The following is a 24,752-nucleotide window of genomic DNA, read 5'->3' as shown; positions in this document are numbered from 1 at the left end:
TTGGGCAGTGATGAGAGCAAATGTACCAGTTGATGTGACAAGCAGTGTTTCCTTAAGTGGAAATATTTGCTGCAGTCCACTGTCTTCCCTCTGTTGGCTTTGTCCATTAGTTCATCCCCATTTCACTATTAGGCCAGATTGCTCGTTCACATTGCTGCAGACTAGACAGTCCCAAGTGAGAAGAAGTGTTTGACCTCACCTATCGTGCCCTAACTGTGCTTTTAACCAACACGACATAGCACAGTGTTAGACCCATGCTCGTTGTCACAGGAGTATAACATCTAGACTGGCATGTAACCCTAAACACACCCCAGGTACATGTTGTGCTGACTGAGGTATTGAATCCTCCATTTTAGAAGTCTGTGGCTCAGATAGATTAGGATGCTTCCCTATTGTTTTGATAGGAAGGGGCATTAGTGCATTGTGTGTATGTGTGTTTGTTCTTTTATGTCCCTGTGTTTATGCATGTGGTCCTGTTTACCTGTGTGTGTGTGTGTGTGTGTGTGTGTGTGTGTGTGTGTGTGTGTGTGTGTGTGTGTGTGTGTGTGTGTGTGTGTGTGTGTGTGTGTGTGTGTGTGTGTATGGTGCATGGATGAGTCATTGTCACTGAGCCCCAGGCTTGCAGGCAGAGATGGAGCTCAGCTGGGTCTGTTCAGTGAAGTGGCACAACCTCACACAAGAGAGCACACACACACACACACACACACACACACACACACACACAAGAGCACACGCAACAGACACACACACACCCACACACACAGAAACACACAAAAACACATAACATGCACCTACACACACACACACACACACCCACACACACACACAACACTGGAACACAAAGACTCAGAAACAAATACTAAGAAGGTTCTAGTGTTTGATTAATTCCTCCCATGCCAAAAAGACTGCATGTGTCTGCATGAGAGATGCACTGGTGTGTGTGTGTGTGTGTGTCGAGGTGACAGGACAGCCAGGAGTGTGTTAGTGTGGTCTCGTGGCTAAATCATGTACAGTGAAAACACAAAAGCACAGTTGTTCTGTGGGAGATTTTTGAACTGTGTGTTTTGGAACCGTCCTCTATGCTTTATCATGGTTATATGCTCTCCCTTTCTCTCTCAATCTGTGGCACACACAGGCACACACACACATACACAGGCACAGACACACACACACACACACAGGCACACACACACACAAATATGTACCCCTGCTATGTCTCAATCTGCTGCCTCACATTCTCTTCTCTTTTCATGCATCCCTCCCCCGCTCTCTATCCCTCTCTGTGGTACTGCAGTGTGTGTGTGTGTGTGTGTGTGTGTGTGTGTGTGTGTGTGTGTGTGTGTGTGTGTGTGTGTGTGTGTGTGTGTGTGTGTGTGTGTGTGCGTGCGTGCGTGCGTGCGTGCGTGCGTGCGTGCGTGCGTGCGTGCGTGCGTGCGCCATCGATCAAAAGCAATGAGGGCCAGAGAACCACACACACACACACTGCCTTTGGATTTCATTTTTGACATTTGTGCCTGATGTCAGAGCCAGTATTATTTCATTCAAATATTATTTCTTATAAAAGAGTTTGTTTTATATTATTAACAATGGTATCTGTTGTTTTTTAGATGAATAATGTTATTTAAATTCGATGTGCTGTTGATTCTTGGTTATACTTTTTTTTAACGTGTGCTGTGAGGTTTTTTTTATAATTTTTTGTGGTACTTTTTTCTTTTTCTATATTTATTTTTTCGGTGTTGATGACCTAATGTCTTTCTGACTCTACTGCAGAAATAACTTCAGGCCGGAGCGCATATGAGTGCAATACTTTTTTGTTTGTGTGTGCAATTCCAGTTGTTGTGCTTGTGAACTTAGAATGTGTGCAGCAGATCGAGTTATGACCCCTGACCCGGAAGCAATTCCATCAAACACCTTCTCCGATGTAAAACACATGACATGGTAAAGAAAGACCTATACCTTCCCTTGTGTATAAAAGCTGTTCCTGGTGCGGCCCCATTCGTGCCGTTTTAGACCCTAGAGCTTTACACAGGACTCCCCAACCCCTCTTTAACCTCAACCTCAACTGTACCTCTGCTTCTGCTGTTTAGCTTGTAGCTATGGAAACCCAAGTAACGATATCTCCCCCTCTTCCTCCTCTTTCCCGGCCCCGATGTGGACGAATCCCCCTGTTAAAGGTCAGAGATGCAATCCTCGCCCCACCCCACCCCCCTCCTCCCAAAAAATCCCCACCGCTACTCCCCACCAACCCTTTTCATTGAGCCCTAGCCGTGCTGAGATCCATACAGTAGACTCTAGAGCCATTTATGCAAGTCTGTGTTGTGTGTCCGGAATTGCTTGTGACCTTTGAACCTATTGTGGGTGATATATTGTAAATACTTGGGGAAAGAGTGTACCGAACTGACCCTCTGTAACATAAGATGTACCAATAACTTCCTATGAATGTAAGATAGATAGAGGTGAGTGGCTGTGTGGAAACTAAGAGTCATTAAATATAACAGTGATAATTTTACCCTACCTTAGTGTGCGGGTGGTCATTTCTTTGTGTACCTTTCTCCCTCACTCTCTTTCTCGCTCACACACACTCACACATATACACACAGTTTTTCTGTCTGTCTATCTACCAGTCTTTTGATCTCCCTGTGTATCTATGTCTAAGTATCTCTGTGTATTCATTGATCCACTGAAGCCTCTGATCAACTGATGTTGTAGATGCAAGAAATTTGTGATCAACAACCCATTACTGACCTCTGCTGGCTAATCCCATCACTGCAGCCCTTCTGTCTTAGATCACCTGTGTTGCAAGTGCCATCTGTAAAGCGTAATTTACGGTCGTCCGTTTACGGAGACACAGAGACACGGAGAGCCCTCTCCTTCGTGGCAAACCCTCTCCGAGCACCTCTCCGTGGCCCGACGTGTACCTCCCAATTTTTGTAACTATTCGTCTCCGTCAATCCGTCAATACATCGCTGTTTACCTTGTGGGTAGTAGTTTGCCAACATTAGATAGCTGGCTCAGACACCTCGCAAATCCCCTCCGACGTATTTTTCAGTCACAATAAAGGGGTTTTTACATTGCACAGTCTATTTCTCCATAACTTAAAAAAAAATCTAAGCAAAAAAAAGTCAAACAAACAACTTTTATGTACAAATACGACCATACTGACGAGTTTGGTCCGCCGCCATCTATTTTTTTTTTTTTATTGCTTTGCAATACCTACAGCCGTCGGAGAACCATGAATGAAAACAAGTCCGTCATAGCAACTGCGTGACCACAGAGTAACAGAGTCGTAGAAGTATATTTCGGACTTAACCCATGTAGACCCCCTTCAGGTATTTAATCAACATCTATTTTGTATAACCAGCCATACTAATGTTGTGGAGAGTTAAGGTTTTGTCTTCATCTTCTCTGAGACCTTTAAAAAAAAGTTTTTATTGGACCTTTTGACAAAATACAAATATTAATGTTGTCATTTACACATATAAGGTTTTTTTCTGTATCATATTTGATACATCAGTCCTTTATGGCAGTTTTGTTATTTATTTATCACAAGATATTTTATTTTAGAAACAAAAACAAATGGATATTTCAGGAAACAGGAACCTTTTTACAACCTTTCTATTTCACTTTTTCATAGGCATAAAACATTTTTTTGCTTATTACAGTATTACAGCGCCCCCAGTAGTCAAATGATGCAACATTTTTGCACCAACTCAGGAAGGGATTCTGACTCCATGTACCAAGTTTCGTGTCATCAAACAGCTGCTGAAGTATGGTCTTTCTGTAAGTGTCATGAATTGCAATACAAAGACAATGGAGGGATTTACAGATATACAGTAGTACTTGTCATACTTTCCCTGCCAAATACTTGTGAGTTACGACATGAAGACAGCCATTTATGGCATTCAAAGGCCCAGATAATCTGCCAGATTGTTGAAGACGTGTCAGATGGCATACAACAGGTTTATCAGGAAAGTATCATGATGACAAAGACATTTAAAAAACTCATGTAGCACATATGATACAACAGGAGTTATAGGGTTAAGTAAAACAAACATGCTATACTATGGGTAAACAGAAGAGGTTGCGTTTAGACTGATATTGATAAAACTGATATGAGGAGGCTGACACCACTGCTAAGTGTTAAAAGAGGCCAAAAGTTCCTGCTGTATTGGCAAGAATGATTCAAGATATGACCTCTACTCCAACAATTAAAAAATATTCCGACCTTATGATGTAATGGTTAAACCATATTTAATTGTACTGCGAAGTCACAGTGAGTAGTACTTTTGAAGTAATGTGCAGTTACTTACCTTTCCCAAATTTTGACAACTATTTATTTCAGACCCTACCAATGTTTTGCAAAAGATTGAATGATTTTGTAAATGCTCCAAACTATGTCAGAGGAGCAGAGGAAAACATGGTGTGACTTGTTGTAGCAATCATATCATGGATGATGTGTTTGAAATCAGATAAATAGCTTCTATGTGACGTTATTAATGAGTCGACAAAATTCCACTAAGATTGGCCATTCACACAAGCATGTATCAGCGGCTGAGGTATGATTGGCCATTCACACAAGCATGTATCAGCAGCTGAGGTTTGATTGGCCATTCACACAAGCATGTATCAGTAGCTGAGGTTTGATTGGACATAGGTAACCATTTTGTTGAGCGAACAGAAACTTTGAGAGATGTGAGAACATTTTTGGTGTGCCAAGCATACAAAGAAAGTAACCAAGTATGAGCGTACCAAATTTCAAAACTTTAGCTTAATCCATTCTTGAGATATTGAAATGTATGAGTTGCAGCGCCCTCTGTGGACAAAGTTCACAAGTTTGTTGTGCGTCCAAAAAATGAGCTAGCGATGCAATGTGTCAAATTTTGTGAACTTTGAACATTTGAAGATATTGGCATTTTTGCATTTTGACATTTTTGCATTGAACATTATTCACTAGGTGGCGCTACTCCAGAAATGAATTGTAATGAGTTAAGTCAAAAAAGTGCTTTGAGCCTTCCACACTCCTGAGGACGTTAGCACCAAGGGACACCCCCACCTAGGGACACAAACCTTATATTCCGTATCAGTATGTATGTGAAGCTACAATCATGGCAATTTTCATGTGCATTGGTGAAGTCTAAGTATATGATATTGTCGGCCAGAAAAAGACCTCGGTCTGTGAAGGCCTAGAATCAGGCCCACATGCCTCTTGAGCAACTTCTTTTACTGAAATTTAACTCAAATTAAAAGTTTGTATTATTTTCAGGGGGAAATAAATAAATGGGAGAAGGTAACTGAGTGCAGACACACCCCTCCGTGCACAATTTGGTAATAATATTTTGTTACTCTTTTTATGTTGTGGACAGTGGCTCAGGTGCTTGCACTGCCGCCTCACAGCAAGAAGGTCCTGGGTTTGATTCCCGCATGGGGCGCTGTTGGTACTGGGGGCAGGTTCTCCCTAGGCCTTCAGTGCACAGGTGGGCTATCTCCCGGGCCTTTCTGTTTGGAGTTTGCATGTTCTCCCTGTGTTCACAAGGGGTTTCCTCCACTAAGAACCCCAACAGAAAAAACATGCCGAAGAACAGATCACTCTCCTGTCCGTCCCTGACCAAGACATGATCACTTGACTTGGTCCCCGGGCGCCATAAAAGGCTGCCCACTGCTCCTGGCTGCCCTGGAGGAAGGACAGCCCAGGATGGGATAAATGCAGAGGATACATTTCACTGCGACCTCTTCGGCATGCGTGTGTGTGTGTCCTGTGTCGCCACCTAAAAAATGCACGTGTGTGTTGTTGTGTGTCGTGTGTGACCATAATAAACTGACTTTGATTTTGACTTTGACTTAATACAAAACATGTAAATACAGCATCTCAGACACCGATGGCTAGACATGAGGACTGACGGAAGACGACTTTGAAGGCAGCCTACCAGCCACTACTATTATGATGTGCAGGAAAAAAATGACTCTGTGTGGACTTTTGTATAATTTCAGAGCCATGTAATTCTTGTTCCTTACATTGGAATATGTCTAATCTTTTCAAAGAGAGTGAGAATTCAGATCTGTGTATGCACCTGCCTGATGCGCTGAGGGGAATTTAAGAGCACATCACTGACTGATGCAACTTGTTGACATTTACAGCTGGCAGATGAAAACACGTATACTATAGCTTCGCAGGATGTTTATGTTTCTCCTTTTATTTGGGTTGAAATGATCCATTACCCTTTGAAATATATGTACATGAAAAGAAGTCAGAGTGATCACTAGATGGCGCAAGGCACACATAATTTAGATCTTTCTCATTGCTTGGTTTAACACAATCATGGCCATATAAGGCCGTGAAATGAACTCGAACTCCAAATCTCGATAAAGAAAAACACATCAACTCTAAATTTCACCTGTATATATATTGAGTAATCTTGACGAAATTGGGTTCAACTACTCAATGGCTAAAAAAAAAAGATTTCTGCATTTTCCTCCTAATTCTCTGAAATGTAAGGTACGCACACTACATGGTAGGCCTCGGTATTAAGCATTTTGAATTCAGATTATGCGATTGGTGAATTGTGTAACTGAATGTAGGAATCCATTTGTTTTGGGATTTAGATGCTTAACAAAAATCTATAGGAGTTAAAAGTTATCAATCACGAGAAAATGCTATACATCTCTATATAATGAAACACACTGGATATTGTGGACTTTTACAGATCATACGAAGATTTAAAAAAAAATGCTACAATATATATCTGCATTCGGTCTAACTAATGGAAAATAATGGAAAATAATAAACTAATGGAACCATATAGTCTTTTCAAATGTTTTGGCCTACAAAAAGATATCTGTTCATTCATTATGAACAAATACATGTGTCGGTCTACATGCATCTCGGTCTTCAAAATGAAGTCTGTAATTTTAACCTTCAGCGTTGAAGAATAATGTGACCCATTGACCCGAATCCATGCCCTCCGCAGGATGCAGTCCGTGAAATTCATTCCTTGTTAGAGCCCAATTAATTTCCATTAAAATATAACTACTGTTTCAGTTTTTTTTATATTTCCAGCTTCAAAGGGATCCTTTCAGATCATTTTCGAAATACGATGTGAAATAGCGAAGAAACCACATAAGCTTCATCGAATTCCTATTTTATCCTCGTGCTATGCCTAAATACAAAATCGATAAAACTGTGTGTCCTCAAGCGCCATTCAAACAAGGGCAAGTATACGACGTTAATACATTTGAATTTAAATACACAAGCAAGCTACTTGGATACCTACAAGTATATTTGATTGATTGATCTGACCAAGCCTTACAAAGAGACTAAGCAGTAAAAACAATGAACATGCTTGTAAAAACAGATTTTAATGATAAAACTGTTTCAAAATGCGCTGTAAAATATTTAGTTGAACAAAAGTCCATCGCGACTGCGTCCATTTTGTGCTGTGCTTTGGCACGTATGATAGACAGTAAACAATCAAAAATACGACCTAAAATAACAACGGCAAAAATCATCAAGAGGCCCACATCACATCTCATGTATGATATGCTTGTAACGGCTGTTTTCGTTAATCGGACAATTGATTAACTGCAGTACAGGAGAGCAGAGCTCGTGGAAATAGCCGCAGGCCCCGCGCCCGGCAGGCCCTGCTAATGTGACGCGTGCGCTGCAGGTCGAAGAAACTAATAAATACTGAAAAAGACACTAGGAGCAGATAAACAAACATTTCATCTGTCTCCCACATACAAAACAACACGACTCCTCACACTTTCGTATCTTACAGAGGAGCAGACTGCAACAACTTATCATGAAATAGGAGCAGATATTAGTCCCTTTTCCATTAATATTATTATTATTATTGTTATTATTATTATTGTTAATAATAAGAATACTATTGTTGTTGTTGTTGATGTTATTATTATTGTTAATAATAATGTCACAGTATTATTGTCACAGTATGTTTAGAAGTTCTTATGTAGGAAAAGTACAAGCAACTGAACCTTTAATTAAACAATATAGCAATAATTAATTGCATTTCATTTAATTTCTGGTGCCAAAATAGAGGGAACCTCCATTTAACACTGCCAACTAAAAAAAGCACAGACTGCCTCCCTCTCTTTCTGCCTCTCACTGACAGATGCACACACAAATACACACTGTCAAATTCCATACTAAAACGGTAATAGTTTGCTTAATAGATTTAAGTATATTGTCCTTTTAACTTGCAGCCTAGGAATTCTTTAGGACATTGGGTCGTGGATAAGTTTACGACTCTTTGGGGAGCAATTAGTGAACTAGTCTCGCTCTCTCTCTCGCTCTCTCTGTGTGTGTGTGTGTGTGTGTGTGTGTGTGTGTGTGTGTGTGTGTGCGCGCGCGAGCGCGCGTGTGTGTGTGAGAGAGAAAGAGAAAGGTTTTGAACGCATTCCTGGGTAGGTTAAGAGTGTGTCTATTTAAGAGGCCCTCTGGGTGGTTTTGATTCAAGCAATTTGGCATGTAGCTTGTTCATTTCACCACACAATAATAATAACAACAACAATAATAATAATAATAATAATGGTAATAATAATAATAATAATTCACTAGTTTTATCGCATCGTCAAAGAAGGCAAATAAGTGACAGTATTGTCGCCATTGCTGGTCCCGTGCAATCCTGTTGATATGAAGGAAAGATGGCGTGAGGTACCAAACGCAGCTCCCGCCTATTTTTTCACAGCTTTCGGGTCGTTCATTCTAAGCAAATCTGGCAAACAAGCATGAAAATTGGACTGGCACCGTGCTCTGTATAATAGCGTTTGCTTGTCACTCGTCTCCATTAAGACAGTTTCATTCACACAAAAAAGCCTCTCAGTGTCTTGTGGGGTTGGTGTTTGTGGATCCATCCCTTGTATTGTTTTCCTCACATCACTCACCCCTACCACGGGTTGCACATACCCCTTACCAGTCTCAAATTCACGTACGCTCATTGACTGGCTCGTGTGGCGAGCTCTCTGCTAACGGGTCCGTGACTGAGACAACAAAGAGATGGTTCTGCATGTTCTTTTTGCACACATTCCTTTCGTCGTCCGTGTTCATGTGTCACGGAACCGGAGTCTGGGCTCCGTGGTGTGGTGGGGTGTCCCCGTAGGCATCTTCCGCACCAGGGAGCGGTTCACACGGGGTTGTCATGCGCTTCTCTTTTTGCCGCCTGTTACAAAACCAGACCCGCACCACCTCCTTGTCCAGCTGTAAACTGTCCGCCACGGAGGTTAGCTCCGCACCCCCGGGTTTGGGGCATTTGAGGAAATGGCTTTCCAAAGCCCCTTTGACAGCTACTTCGATAGAAGTCCGTTTCTTCCTCCTCCTGCCTTGCGCTGCGATCTTATCCAAGCTGGTGGGACTGCCGGACGTAGAGTCCGCTTCCTCAAGCCACTTGTTCAGCAATGGCATGAGTTTGCACATGTTTTTGAAGCTGAGCTGCAGCGCCTCGAACCTGCAGATGGTGGTCTGGGAAAACACATTACCATACAACGTACCCAACGCGAGCCCAACGTCCGCCTGCGTGAAGCCCAGTTTGATCCGCCGCTGCTTGAACTGTTTGGCAAATTGCTCCAGGTCGTCCGAGGTTGGCGAGTCCTCGTCCGACTGCTCGTGGTGACCCGGGTGTTGCTGCTGGTGCAGGTGAAGGGGCTGCTGGTGCGCGGGGTCGCTGAGGTGCGGGCTGTGGTGGTCTTCGTGCGCGTCCTGTAGAGTGTGATGATGCAGCCCCTGCTCATCGGCGGACCCAAGGTTGGTGAAGCCCGACTGCGTGTAAACCATGCTCTGACCGTTTGACGTCGTCATGCTCGTTAGGTGAGTGGTGGTTGCCGTCCTCCACGGCCGCGAGTCGTGATGGGTCCCCCCGTGTGCCGCTGGTTGGTGCAGCAGGTGTGTAGGCTGCGTCTGCTGCTGCTGCTGCTGCAGACCGGGCGAGTCCTGCAGCTCCTCCCGGTCCCCCTGCAGCGCGGGCTTAATGTCCTGCTCATTGAGGGGGCTGGAGGGCCACGGCGCCCCCTCCGCGTGCGACAGCGACGTGATCCACTGGTGCGCATGGCCGAGCGGGTGTGCACTGCCCTGCAGAGAATACTCGCTCTGCAGCAGGCTCTGCGTGTCGCGGTACGCAGCTGCATGCTGCATGCTGCCGGGCTCCAAGTGCACGGCTGATGCACTAGATGTCAGGATGCTGTAGTGGTTAGACGCTGTGGTCGCCATAGCTCCCGGAGCCAGAGTGATCGCATGCATTAAAGGGGCCGCGCGTTTGACGGACACCTCTCTGCTAAAGCCACAGGCGGCTCTCTGGCGCGAGGCCAACAAGGCGCAGTGGCGCGCACCTGAGGTCCGCCTTTCTCTGTTCCTTATTGGCCAGGATTGGTTGACAGATGCGGATACCCCTGACAGCACCACTCTCATTGGTCACCAGAGACTATGCACTAACATGCAGCAGTCCCGGGAACAATACTGGGAGCGCTGCAGCCTGAAAAAGACGCAGGGAAGTAGAGACGCAGGCGAGAAAGAGGTCTTCAGTCAACTTTTAAAGAAGAGTTGCTTGGACATTTTCTTTGATCATATCCCAATTAGTAATTGTTTATTTCTTTACTTGAAAGCTTAGAGAATTGCTAATACTATTTTGAAATTGTGTAGCCTACTGATTTTAAATTATAGACTTTTAAAAAATATGAATTATTGACTCTCCACACAGGGTTATTTTGGATAGAAGAGTTTGCCACATTTAGGTCTGTAAATGTTCAAATGTTGCATACATATATGGCGCATGTATATGTATTGATCTGGATAGTTCAATCATTTCACTCGGTTTCACTTAAAACATAAGTGGCCTTTGAATATTAAATTAACTTTTCGTTTATTAGGGCATCTTCCTGGATGTGTGAGAGAGATTCATGATAAGGGCAAGAAATTATGCCCACGCAGAAGGCATCAGAAACGGCAACGTGTAAGATTGCTCTATACCGTCACTCTGTTAATGACTGAATAAGGCCTACAACAAAACACTTAATTTACTAAATGCATAATTGCCTTTACAGGTTAACAGAGAATAATAACAAGTTGATAGTGAATATAACTTGCCATTTTTACAGTAAAATAGCAGTATGGCTGTAATAACCAAATATTGTAATGAACACCTCATTTGTCGTGAACAGAACTGAAATCAACTGACATACATTTCATAAAAGTATAATAATTATTAGGCAATAACCAACTTGACCTTATAACAAGCCTATCTTAGTCATTCACTGCAGTTAACAATATAGCCAGTACCCTATCGAGCTTAGGCTATGTCCTAAGTAGGTCCTTCTATTGGGTTTACTCATAGGCTGAGCACAATTCAGTCAAATAGTTTAATGTTACTGTGCTATCCTAGCGAAGGCTACTCGAAATTTGTCAACTTCGCTACACGTCATCTAGGCGTACTTAGCCGAGATAAGAATTTGTATGTTTTGTATGCTGTGTCTGAGCAAAACTGTAGTCTAACCCACACGAAACAGTAAACATGCAACATCCCAGCCGTCCACTCTGCAAAGATAGACCAAAAGGTCTGAAAGAGGGCATTTTTCCGAGACCAAGGGCCGTTGCCATAGAGAACAGTGAATGAAGCGATACCGCCCACGTCACAGCTGCTTGGGCCTCTTCGCTTGCTTTCCAATAGGCTCCTTTTTGAACAGGCTCAAAGCCGCAGCAGCAAAGGGCAGAGAGAGTCGCAGGGCCACGGAGGTCTGGGCTCGCATTGGACAACTCTGTGAGAGAATGGACTAATCTTGTCAACAGTATCGCCTGTAGGAACACAGAAACGGGTAACTTCGCGCAGGCCTAGTCTGAGCAGGGTTTCTCACGCGACTGCCATTCACGGTCTGAACTGTGAGAATAGATTTCAACGATACACCCCCACCCCCCACCCGCAGCTGCAGCTCCAGCTCCCTGAAGGCAATACGTTCAGGGGAAACTAACCATGCTTCTGTTTCAGGTGTCCAGCCTCTGTCCTTTGCTTGTCACAGACCGTGTAGGCTAGTCCACAGAGCATAGAGTCCACACAGCAGGCGGTCTCGGTAATTAACTGGGTCGCGGTAAATCAGTCATGTTCACTGACACTGTCCTGTGATTGTCGATGATATTTCGTCCTTCAATGAAATTAACCGCACAGGGAACATTTGAAGTAATTAGAAAATAATTCTAAATCTGACTGAAGTGGCGCTTGGCCGGAAGAGTCGTGTATGGAGAGGTGGGGAGACATATTATCCAGATTGTCTTAATAGTGTGATATGCAAACTACGGGTCGTCCAATTACATGACTTAATAACGCATAAACGATGCAAGTCCTCGCCATTAGTCCGGGTACGATGAGTGCTACATCATCCAGAAGAGTGATCTATCTTAACTCACAGTTCGGTATGATTCTTTTGCTCCCTGGCTTCCGCTATTCTGTATTTAAAAGAATCAAAATTAATAGCGGAGAATCTGAGCGTTAAATTAACAGTAATTATGTGGACCGCACGCTGCAGAGATTCAATTTCTCATTGACTAATTGGATAAGCGCCTGGTAGCTATCTCAGCCCCTTGGTAATATTCCTTAAATTCAAAACACGGCTGTGGTTGTTCTGAAATAGAAACTCACTAAATGTGTGTTGAGCATCAACAGGGTGCAGTTTCTGCTGGCAAAACTTTGAAAACAACGCATATGCTAAACAGAGGATATCACATATATGAAATCTTTAACCAACAGAACAGGGTGGTCACGAAAATACATTATATATATATATATATATATATATATATACATATACATATACATATATGCTCACACATATACATATAGTGCAATATATGTGCATTTATATTGTGTGTGTGTGTTTGTGTGTGAGCATGAGGCTGCTCTTTGTGTGTGTTTGGGTTCCCCCAGAATAGGCATTCAGGTGCAATTAGGAGGCACAAAGGATTCATGAAAGTGGTACCCCAACATTCTCTAGCTCCCTCTGTGAATGAGTGTGTGTGTGTGTGTATGAATGAGTTTGTGTGTGTGTGTGTGTGAATGAGTGTGTGTGTGTGTGTGTGTGTGTGTGTGTGTGTGTGCACCTTTCCACACATACACACACACTCAAGCCATGAAGGAAACATCATTTCCATACTCCGTCACACACACACACACACACACAGACACACAGACACACTGAGTAAAAGGACGCATTAGCACACATCATTAGATCGGATTGCCTGAAACAGCTTAAAGAAAGGGACCAAGACCCCCTGCCCTCTCTACTCTAGCCCTGGCACAGAGGGTACACACACACACACACACACACACTTTAGCCCTGGCCCAGAGGGTACACACACACTCACACACACACACACTCTAGCCCTGGCACAGAGGGTACACACACACTCACACACACACACACTCTAGCCCTGGCACAGAGGGTAGAGAGAGACAGGAAGATAACAGAAAGGGAGAGAAACTACCACTACAGCACACACACACACACACGCACACACACACATACACACACACACACACACACACACACACGCACATCCACATGCACACACACACACACACACACACACACACACACACACTTAGGGCCAGAGCCAACTCTTACATTTTTGCTGAGGACTTTTGTTGTCGGGAGGTCAAGGAGGATTAATTAAAATAGTACTCAACTAACTTGAATGACCCTATATGATGATGCTAACACGAATGATGTTCAAATAATGAAATATATTTTTCAAGAGTAAACTTTTTCATGAATCCTATTCTTTTATTTATGTATGTGTATGTGTATTTCTTGCTGATTTCCCTCAATGGAATGTGTAAATATGTTGTGAATAATAATATTGTCAATACCAGTATTTGATAATTTTATTCCCACTTACACAGTCCTTTTTTGATTCATGAATTCTCTTGTCTGCCTAACAACTGAATACTTCTCTCTTCCATTGCGATCATTCCTGCTTGCCATGCCATGGTGGTTGGACTGGCACAAGAGGACACAAGAGTTCAGTGTATCCACAATCCAATGTACCCTATCATAAAAGTATCAGTCAAATTGATGACAATTTCAACAATTTGCACAACCTATTAGTACAGTACATGTGCGTGTGCGTGTGCGTGTGCGTGATGGGAGGAGATGTATGTAAGGACACGTACTACTGCGGAATTATCCTCTGTGTCCCCAGTTGTAGCACAAACACACAAACCTCTGACCAGACACACACACACACACACACACACACACACACACACACACACACACACACACACACACACACACACACACACACACACACCAAACCTCTGACCAGACACGCAGGTTAACATGGGAAATATGCTGGGCTACCCAACACCATGTGGTGTAACATCACACCACAACTCGCCCAATATTTTGGAAGAAGAACAGGCCACTCGCTGTGACAGACATGACTCTATGGCTCCATGACTAATACATCCGCAAAGCTGACTACAGGTGGGCCAGACAGACAAGACTAGACACACATAGCCAAGCCGGGGATAATCCTTTCTTTCCTGTTGGGCTTTTGCCCCTGGGTGGATGTTTTTGTTTTTCATGAAAATATGAGTTCCTTCTGAGCATGGGTTGGAATGGGTCACGGTGGTACGGCGACTGTAGAAACATCCATTTTGTTTTTCTTCTTTGCCTATTTATTTCTCGTAAACAAAAAAGATAAACAAAACAACAAGCTCAGAAGGCACAGTGACATTGCGCTGGGATTCTGGGATGTTTGTTTGAGAGGCATTCATTAAGAGTGTCTCATGTAGATTCAGCAGGCGAGAGGAACCGCCTCGTCTCACTGGTTAAATTAATCATGGTACCACACAGTTTAATAATATCATTCGGTGACCCGGGTTTAGGACTGCTTTGTATGGGAAGCAGTAAGGCAGTGCTCAGTGTGTGAATTCTATTTGCATAATGTGATCAAATTGTGTTATGAGTTAGTTTCACTACGCCACAGTTTGTTTTTGTTTTTTTTACACATGTGATTTAAAGTAATTAAAAGCAATTTAAACAGAGGATTTAATAGTGGGGAGTTAAATGCATGTTGATTGTTTTCAATGTCGCCATTGCTTTTGTTTGCTGTCATATTTGTGTCAGGCGTATGATTTTATAAAAGTTCAAGTGTTGGCCTGATGTTGGTTTGGGTGAGATTGAAATCTTCCTGTGTTTCACCTCCTCTTTTTTGGGGTCTTTTTCTGTTTTGTTATTGTCCAGTTGGAACTGAAATGTTTCGGGTTTCCCCAATCCCCCAAAAGTACATCTTATTTCACTTTTAATTGGAATCAATATTTCACTACAATATCGCTTTCTCCGCCAATAGATGCAATTTGTTACTTTTGTGTTATTAAACCCCTTAATTTGTGGTTTGTAAAACTAGGTTTGTAAGTCAGGGTTCTCTAAATGGAGTTTGGAATGTATGTATTGGTATTAAAATGCAATTGTCTGTCATCCTTACGATGAAACAAAAAAACATTAAAATCTTCACCATTTCCTTCTAAAACTGCTCCTGCATATTGCATGTATTAACATTAGACCACATTATTTCCTACATTTACCATAGGCTTAGCTCCATATGGTATATAGCTGTGTACTGTCACCCTTGTCCCGTCCACCTGGCTTTAGGTTGCGCTGAATGAGAGTGAAGACCAGGACAGATTAATCCTGAAGTCCTGTTCAGTATGCATGGTGCTACTCCTCCCCCAAGCAGAGGCTGCTGCTCTGATGCCCCACCTGCAACCCGAGCACACACACACACACGCGCGGACACACACACACAGACACACACACACACACACACACACACACACACACACACGCAGACACACACACACACACACTCAGACACACACGCAGACACACAATCACACACTTACATCGGCCGAAGAAGAGGCTGCTGCTCTGATGCCCCACCTGCAACCCGTCGCCTAACAGCAGCGCCCAGGAACGTGCTAAAGAGAGACTCGTTAAAAGTCTGGACAGCAAAGGATAATGTTTGACAAAGATATTTTTTTATCATTAATGTGTAATGTGTTAATTTGTTTAAATTGCACTTAGTTCAATTCAGCTTCATTTCGTTCAATTCAGGGCTGGTTTGTTTTCTGTCATTGTAACGAATCTGACATTTGTAATGAATACGGACGCGATGCACTGTGCAGGCACCAGTGAGCACTGGAGGCATATGAGAGGGAACAGGTGGAGGGGAAGGACATGAAAGATGTCACGCAACTACACCCACAATATCTGGTTTACCAACTGGAAGAACACATAAAAAACTCCATCTGTCAGCACCCTAGCAGTGTGGGGGGGCAGTGACAGCTCAATGCACACTGTGAATAATACTGTGACTTGATTTGATTGTACGATACAATATGTATCACATGTAAAATAGGTCCTTTCTATACTGACTACACACTTGGCATAATGGGCATAATGAGCACACGAGGCATAAGTCCATTCCTAACATGGCTCTCGGAGTTGAAACGCTAAGAAACTATCTCAGACGACATCAGATAGGCAATGATGATGAGGGGGAAAGCAGAGGAGGCCGCCTTACTGGAAACCACTGGAGATGACCCCTCAAAGGGATATACCATCAGCTGATAGGGGAAACCACTGGAGATGACCCCTCAAAGGGATATACCATCAGCTGATAGGGGAAACCACTGGAGATGACCCCTCAAAGGGATATACCATCAGCTGATAGGGGAAACCACTGGAGATGACCCCTCAAAGGGATATACCATCAGCTGATAGGGGAAACCACTGGAGATGACCCCTCAAAGGGATATACCATCAGCTGATAGGGGAAACCACTGGAGATGACCCCTCAAAAGGATATACCATCAGCTGATAGGGGAAACCACTGGAGATGACCCCTCAAAGGGATATACCATCAGCTGATAGGGGAAACCACTGGAGATGACCCCCTCAAAGGGATATACCATCAGCTGACAGGAAAGATGGCTGAGATCGGTCAAGAATCCTAGTGCCTGGAAAAGGCTGGATACTGATCACCATATGAAGGTCCATTATTCAGCAGACGCTTTACACGGATACACCATGTCCAGGGGTTTCTAGGGGTTTAAGGGGTTTAAGGGTAGATGGAGCAGCATTTCTATAAATTACATCTCCATAATCAAACACACTGACATGAAAAGCACTTCAACAACCCTACTAATCAGAATAAGCTGGTCCTATTTCTGTAAAAGGAGCCCATTTTCTGTTGCAGTTTACTGACATGACTGTCTATATGGTAATTCAATGTAAGTTTCTCATCCAGCCATTATAATGAATATATATCTAGCTCTAGTAAACAGCATGAATTGTGTTTTATTTGCATCAAGTACTAGTTTAAGATTGATAAGATCTTCCTGGAGTGCATTGAATGAAAGTTGCATGTTACTGATGGTGAGTTGAACAGAGTCAGCAGTACAACACACAATAGGTTCATCAGCATAAAAATGGACTCAATGAAGAGATGCTGTCATTAATATAAATAGTGAAGGGGACAGGACCCAAAAACACCCTTGGTTACCAGCAAGAACTCAGACTGGACGTTTCCCAGCTTCACACACTGAAACCTGTCAGATAGATAGTTCTGAAACTAATCACAAACCTTTCCATCCAAACAATTATTATATAATCTTTGCAAGAGCAAAGGATGATGAACTATGTCAAACGCTTTTGACAAATCCACAAAAATGTTAACATCATTTTTGTTATTGTCCAGAGCAGATACTATATCATTTGTAAGTTATTATACGGCTCCTCAGAATGTTGCAAAAAGTTCCATTGATTTGAATGGGCCACCCCAACGTTCGGAGGTCTGATATTTCTTTATAATGACCTCTGCAAAACATGAATGACTGCTGCCATTGTCATGTTCGACACATCAGGATTTATTTTCCTATAGCTACTGACTGGCGGACTATACATTATCCTTTATTAATGTAATGCTGATATAGGGCTGTGGTTAGCTCTGAATTCAGATTACTGCAGATTCAGCATTGAGTGACTTGAGATGGGAGATAAGCAGGGTAATGTGGACGTTGGGAGATAAGCAGGTTAATGTGGACATGTAGAATAGAATAGAATAGAAAAGCCTTTATTGTCATTGTATTTATACAACGGAATTTTGAGTGCTTCTCCTGTTGGTGTGACGAGGGACAACATATAACACAACAACAACATAAACCATAACAATACTACATAACATAAACATATGTGGAAGATAAGCAGGGTAATGTGGACATTGGGAGACATCAGATGTGTAGGATGGGGGGGGCGCTAGTGAACACCAGATGGAGTAGACGTGTTTTTCTTGAGCTCCTCTCCATGCTATAAAATAATTCGGTATTTAATTTAAAATTCACCAGTTTACCCGACCTGTTGTTGATTCAATCAACTACTAAAACCTGGAAGATGCGAAAATCGAAGAATGATCGTGGAAAACCGCAGGATAAAAGCCCAATCAAGACTAAAACTCAGCCCTCGCTGGAGCTAGCACTAGCACCAGTCATGACAGACTATGAGGCTAGCAAGGACACCGACGCAGAGTCGAGCAGCATTCTTCTGGCAATAGAGAGCATGAACAAAACGATGACTGATCGATTTGACACATTAGAGGCAACCCTGGCATCCACTCAAGCGTCTTTGGTGAGTCTTGGAAACCGTATGACTGAAATTGAGGAAGCTAATTCCAGCTACGACCTCCGCCTCTCACAAGTTGAACAAGCCTGTATGAAAATGCAGACGGAAAACCATGCACTCCGCTCAAAAGTGATTGACCTGGAAGCTCGCTCTAGGCGTCAGAACAGGGCCGGCGATTGCTATAGGCGAACTAGGCGACTGCCTAGGGCGACAAATGGGTTGGGGGCGCCCTCTAGGGTCGCCCTTAGACCTACTTCCCATTAATCATAGTGAGAATAACAAGCAAATTAAAACATGTTTATTAATCATGATCATCCCAGGGCGCCCCTTCAGCCACACGTTTACTTGTCAACCTGATTTTTAAATTGAATTGATGGTTATTGTCGATAATTTCCTAATTGGGGGGGGGGGGGGCGGTTGCGTTAAATTACGTTAGATTACGTTAGTTACGTAAGGGCTCCCGCACACAGCCAGGGTGGGGTGAGCGTGTTAGCTACGTGGCATTCGCAAAAATGAAGCGGTCTAAACCATCTGGAGCACAGGGACGAAAACGAAGAAAGGAAGAAGAGGAAAAGAAAGCCAAGTATAGAGGTAAGTCTTCTCATCTCAGCCATTAAGGTGTCAAACGAAATAAATGTAGTATTGTGCATCACCTAATATTGGACGTTTCATTGCTGTCACTTAGGCTAGCTATAGCTAGCTAGCGACTGTTACTTTGCTAATTTGCTACGTAGGCTATTACTAGCAAACGTAACTTCACTGATAACCTACATGGATGTAAATGTCAAAAGACCAGTATCTGGATAACGTATGCTAGTTATGAAAACTACAGTTGCTGTCTACATTCATTATAAATGGCATAAGTTCTGTTTAGTGAATTCACAACTAGCAGGTGCATACACACAGTAACCATTTTGGGGATAGTGGTGTTCACCCTTCTGTACAGTTCCTTCCCAGGAATATACTAAAATATATATGTTTTTTGTTTTGTTTTGTTCTCATTTTTTATTTTTGTTTTAAATTGGCCAGATGCACTCAGGCAATTTTTGCAGAGGCCGGCACCTGCTGGAGAAAGGACGCCTGATTCGCCTCTGTAAGTAGCCTACACAACTAGTACTATTGTTGCTGTTTTTGTTATTGTTATTATTATTATTAGCAATTATTACTTTCATAATCACATCACATTAATACTACTAATTGTAATCAGTAGCCTAGTATTATTTAGCCTTGTAGCAGTGGTGGCAGTAATTGTAATGTATCTACTACAAGTTACATGGTCAGATAAAATGTATTAATGCAACTATGTGGTAGGATGATAGAAATGACCAAATGCAATTGTGTAATGAACAGCATGGATGAATTCTGTGTTTAAATACAGCTGCAGGAGAAGGGACATCCAGTAGTTCTCAAGGGGCCAGTAACACACAGGCCAGGAACACACCGCCTGCATCAGGTGAGTCTATTTAATAGTATTTATTCAAGCCACATCCATACTTTAAAGTACAATAGAAACATGTTAGCATGTATTAAATACAATAGCTTGTTTTCTTAAAGAAGTTCAACCACATTCATGATCATTTCACTTATTATATTAAACACTGCTTGTCTGACTATACAATATGCTTGAATACAGGTGAAGGTGAAGGGACATCCAGGACCACATCAAGCACTCAGGGCACCAGTGAAACTACACTGCCGCCTGCAGACACCTCACCCTCCACAATTCCTGATATCCAGGGAGAACCTATAGATCCTGCTGACTGGCCAGCCCTCTGTGATCCGGTAAGGATAGTTAGTTAGTTTGCAGAGGACCATACCAGACCAGTCCAGACTTTACATTTCCAAAAAAGAGATGATGGGAGAAGCTGCCACCATAACCACTTCTACAGGAAATTAGTAAATGGGGAGAAAATCAAGAGAAGCTGGCTTGTATATTCAAGGAAAAACAATACTCTGTATTGCTTCTGCTGCAAGCTATTTTCACAGAAAAATGACCACCTCATTAGTAGTGGCCTAAATGACTGGAAGAATTAGTGAGGTATTTGAGATATTTTGTAGTGGTACGTACAGTATCCATAAAAGCTCTTTTGTTTGTAGAGGGTATAGTTAGGGTATAGAGGGTCATAATTTGCTTACAGGTGCTTAAGAGTGTTTTGCACAGTTTATGGTTTTGCACAGTTTATGGAGTTGATTTAGTCCTAACTTTGAGTGTGTAATACATTATTTTAAATAATAAAAAAGAAAATGTTCTGAAACTATTCCGGTGTTTTTTGTCCATGCACCATTTATTGTTGAACTGCAATGTAGAATAGTAGAATTATAAGTGGGTGAAAAAACTGCTATGCAAAGTAAGGCGGTTAAGTTAATATATGTCTCTTCAGTGATGTTAAGTATTGTGTGTGGGGGGGGGGGGGCGCAAAACTCAATCTCGCCTAGGGCAACCAAAGGGCTAGAGCCGGCCCTGCGTCAGAATATTAAAATTGTTGGCCTACCTGAAAGGATCGAGAAAAAACGCCCTGTTGAGTTTCTGGAGAAGTTTATCCCTGAACTGCTGGGTGCTGGCAATTTCTCCGGCCAGGTTGTTGTGGATCGAGCACACCGTCTAGGGAAGCAGTCTGCGGTTGAGGATGCAAGACCGCGCGCAATGATAGCCAGGATTCATCACTTCCAAATCAAGGAGAAGATACTACAGCTTTCTCGCCAACAGTTCCCCCTGACGTACAACGGAGCGGCGATCCATTTCTTTCCCGATTTGCCAGTGGAGGTGATAAAACAGCGACAAGCTTTTGATGAGGTTCGTAAAAGGCTCAAGGAGGCTGGTGCGAGGGTTGGTTTCATCTACCCAGCCCGGCTGAGGGTTACCCTTGGAAATTCGGAGCAGGTATTTCCCTCATTAGAAGAAGCCGAGCTGTTTGCAGGGTCTCTGTCCTGAACATTATATGCGCTTTGGATGGCTATATTTTCCATATGTGACTTTTTTTGCTTTTCTTTCCCTGCAATCACGCAGGTCGGGACATTCTCATGACCGTTGTTTAAATTATGTTAATAATTTTGGAGAGAGCACAGGGCTCTTTTGTTAGCTTAGCTAAACTATCTTTTCCTATGGTCCGGCAGCCTCTGTGCCTATTTGTAGGGAACGTGTTCTCACTTTGTTTGGGAAAGTGGGACGGGGGGAGGGGGGGGGGGGTAAGTTCTTAAGTGTGTGTTTTTTGTGTTTTTCTCCCTTATGTGGTTATTTGTGTGTTTCAAGGGCGTCATATGTTTACATCACTGTACTTAAATATGCATCCTAATCTTTCTTTAAGAGGTGGTGGCATTACTCTTACTAGTTGGAATGTCCGTGGGCTGGGGCACGCAATTAAAAGGGCAAAAGTATTCTCTCATTTGAAGTCCTTAGCTGCAGACATTATATTCCTACAGGAAACTCATATTAAGCCCACTAGAGCAAAGTTGCTTAGATGCAGCTGGGTCAATCAAATTTTCCAGTCTACATTCTCCAGTAAAGCTCGTGGAGTGGCCATTTTGATAAGCAAAACTATCCCATTTAGACATGTTTCCACCATGTGTGACCCAAATGGCAGATATATCGTAGTGACGGGCCACATTTATTCACACCATGTCACACTTGTAAATGTATATGGTCCCAATTCTGATGACCCAGATTTTTTCCGTAAAGTCTTCAATTTACTGCCCAGTCTCTCAGATACTCATGTGATCATCAGTGGTGACTTCAATTGTGTGCTTGACGATTTTATGGATAGATCAGCCCAAACAAACCTGGTGCCTTCTGCTGCCTCCACAACCTTGAATACTCTAATGTTATCCACGCATCTAGTTGATATATGGAGGCTTCAGCACCCCACACATAGGGATTATTCTTTTTTCTCACAAAGACACAAGTCTTTCTCTAGAATCGATTATTTTTTGCTTGACTCAAACTTGATTTCAAATGTTATCTCCACCTCATATCATAATATCCTAATTTCTGACCACTCTCCAATATCATTGGTACTTGACCTCAACCATAAGAAACAGCACTTTAGTTGGCGTTTACGCCCTTCACTTTTCTCCGACTCCTCGTTCTCTGAGTTCATTTCTGCTAGGATCTCAGATTTTTTGGAAACGAATGATAATCTAGAGGTTACAGACTCCACCTTATGGGAAGCTTTTAAGGCTGTGATTAGAGGACATATTATTTCTTTTGAAAACTCAAGGAGAAAAGAAAAGAAGAAGCGCCTTCTAGAAATTGAAAAAGATCTTACGCAACTAGAAACTGCCTATAAATCTTCTGCCAATTCTGTCACCCTACAGAATATTCTTAAACTGAGGTATGAATATAACGATATACTATCTGCCCAGGTGCAGGACCAACTGTTTAAACTGAAACAAAAACAATTTGAACTTGGAGACAAGCCCCAGAAGCTACTAGCCCGACAGCTGAGAGGTTTGCAGGCTAGCAGAGCTATACATAAAATCAAATCAAAATCTGGTGACATTATCACTGACCCTAGCAATATAAACAAGCGCTTCAGGGAATACTATCAACAATTATATACATCCAAAGCTAAAGGGGGCACCGCTGCGTGGCTGGAGAACCTGAACCTCCCCAAGTTAAATGACGAGGCGTGTGAGGCGCTTAACGCTGACATTACTGCTCAAGAGCTTCTGGATGCTATAAAATCCTTTCCCAATGGTAAAAGTGCTGGCCCCGATGGTTTTGGAATAGAGCTATATAAGAAATTCCCTGAACAGCTGACTCCACTCTTGCTCAGGATGTTTAACCACTCATTTGAAACCCAAACATTCCCAAACTCCTTGTATGAAGCCAACATCTCACTTATTCTAAAAGAAGGGAGAGATGAGACTGAAACATCATCCTATCGTCCAATTGCATTGCTGAACTCTGATATGAAAATTTCACAAAATTGATGGCAAATAGGTTAAACAAACACATCGCCTCCATTATTCATGCAGACCAAACTGGTTTCATTCCTGCTAGGTTCTCCTTTTTTAATGTTAGAAGATGAATGAACATAATGTACCATGACTACAGAAAGGATCAGAAGGTAGCAGTCCTCTGCTTAGATGCAGAGAAAGCGTTTGATCAGATAGAGTGGGCATATATGTGGAGGGTATTGGAGGAATTTGGATTTGGTGACCGTTTTGTCTCATGGATTAAAATTTTATACGCCCACCCTTCCTCTTCCATTCTAACAACTCAAGAAAGGTCAACTCCATTTCCATTACATCGTGGGACTATTCCCATTCTGTTAGACCTCATAAAGTCATTTGGAGAAGTTTCTGGATACACAATTAATTGGCAAAAAAGTGAATTTATGCCTCTTGGGGATAACCATGAAGCAGAATTTCTGCATAAACTCCCATTTAAAGTTACAGACAAGCTGAAGTACCTAGGAGTTACCCTTCCAAAGGATCCTAAATTAATATTTAAACTGAATTTCCATGAAAAGGTGGAAAAACTAAAAGGAGATATTGGCAAGTGGCGCACGCTGCCGCTCTCTATGGTGGGTCGTATAAATGCTATCAAGATGGTTTCACTGGCAAGATTCCTATACCTCTTTCAGAACCTTCCTATTTTTCTCACAAAGTCATTCTTTAAGTTACTAGACTCAATAATCATGCCTTTTATCTGGGGTTTTAAAGCTCATAGAATATCAAACTCATTTACAAAAACCCAGAGAGAAAGGTGGATTTGGGCTGCCATGCTTTCAGCATTACTACTGGGCGGCAAATCTTAGAGCTCTTGCCTTCTGGGGTGATGGCTACAACCTGGAGATTTCAACAAGCACCCCTGCATGGGTAGCCATTGAAAAGAAAGACATCAAAGACAGTTCACTCCCAGCGCTTCTTTTTTCAACACCTGGGCTGCCCAACACAAAAGTGAAAAATCGAATAATTATTAATTGTTTGAAAATATGGCAGCAAATTAAGAAGTGCTGCAAGTTACCCGGTACCTCCATCTATGCTCCAGTGTGCCATAATCATGCATTTCCCCCTGCTCTCTCAGATGCAACTTTTTATAGTTGGAGACAAAAAGGCATCGTAGTTTTAAAAGA

The 24,752-nt window shown here is 42.6% G+C and overlaps 1 protein-coding gene across 1 annotated transcript; it reads right to left on the bottom strand.

Moving 5' to 3' along the window:
• Positions 1-8,555: 8,555 nt before the first annotated feature.
• pou3f2a (POU class 3 homeobox 2a) lies at positions 8,556-11,909 on the bottom strand. The gene has a single exon (XM_012815737.3). The coding sequence runs from the start codon at positions 10,412-10,414 to the stop codon at positions 9,065-9,067; it is 1,350 nt and encodes a 449-aa protein (XP_012671191.2). The 5' UTR covers positions 10,415-11,909; the 3' UTR covers positions 8,556-9,064.
• Between the last annotated feature and the right edge of the window lie 12,843 nt (positions 11,910-24,752).

The sequence above is a fragment of the Clupea harengus genome, chromosome 15, assembly GCF_900700415.2.
Source record: "Clupea harengus chromosome 15, Ch_v2.0.2, whole genome shotgun sequence".
In the NCBI taxonomy this organism is placed as follows: Eukaryota; Metazoa; Chordata; class Actinopteri; order Clupeiformes; family Clupeidae; genus Clupea; species Clupea harengus.
The sequence above is the reverse complement of the archived record's forward strand: the minus strand, read 5'-3'. Positions and strand labels throughout refer to the sequence as shown.

What these genes read in the sequence shown, in the direction of transcription:
- pou3f2a (XM_012815737.3), bottom strand. Translation starts at nt 10,414, where the DNA reads ATGAGAGTGGTGCTGTCAGGGGTATCCGCATCTGTCAACCAATCCTGG.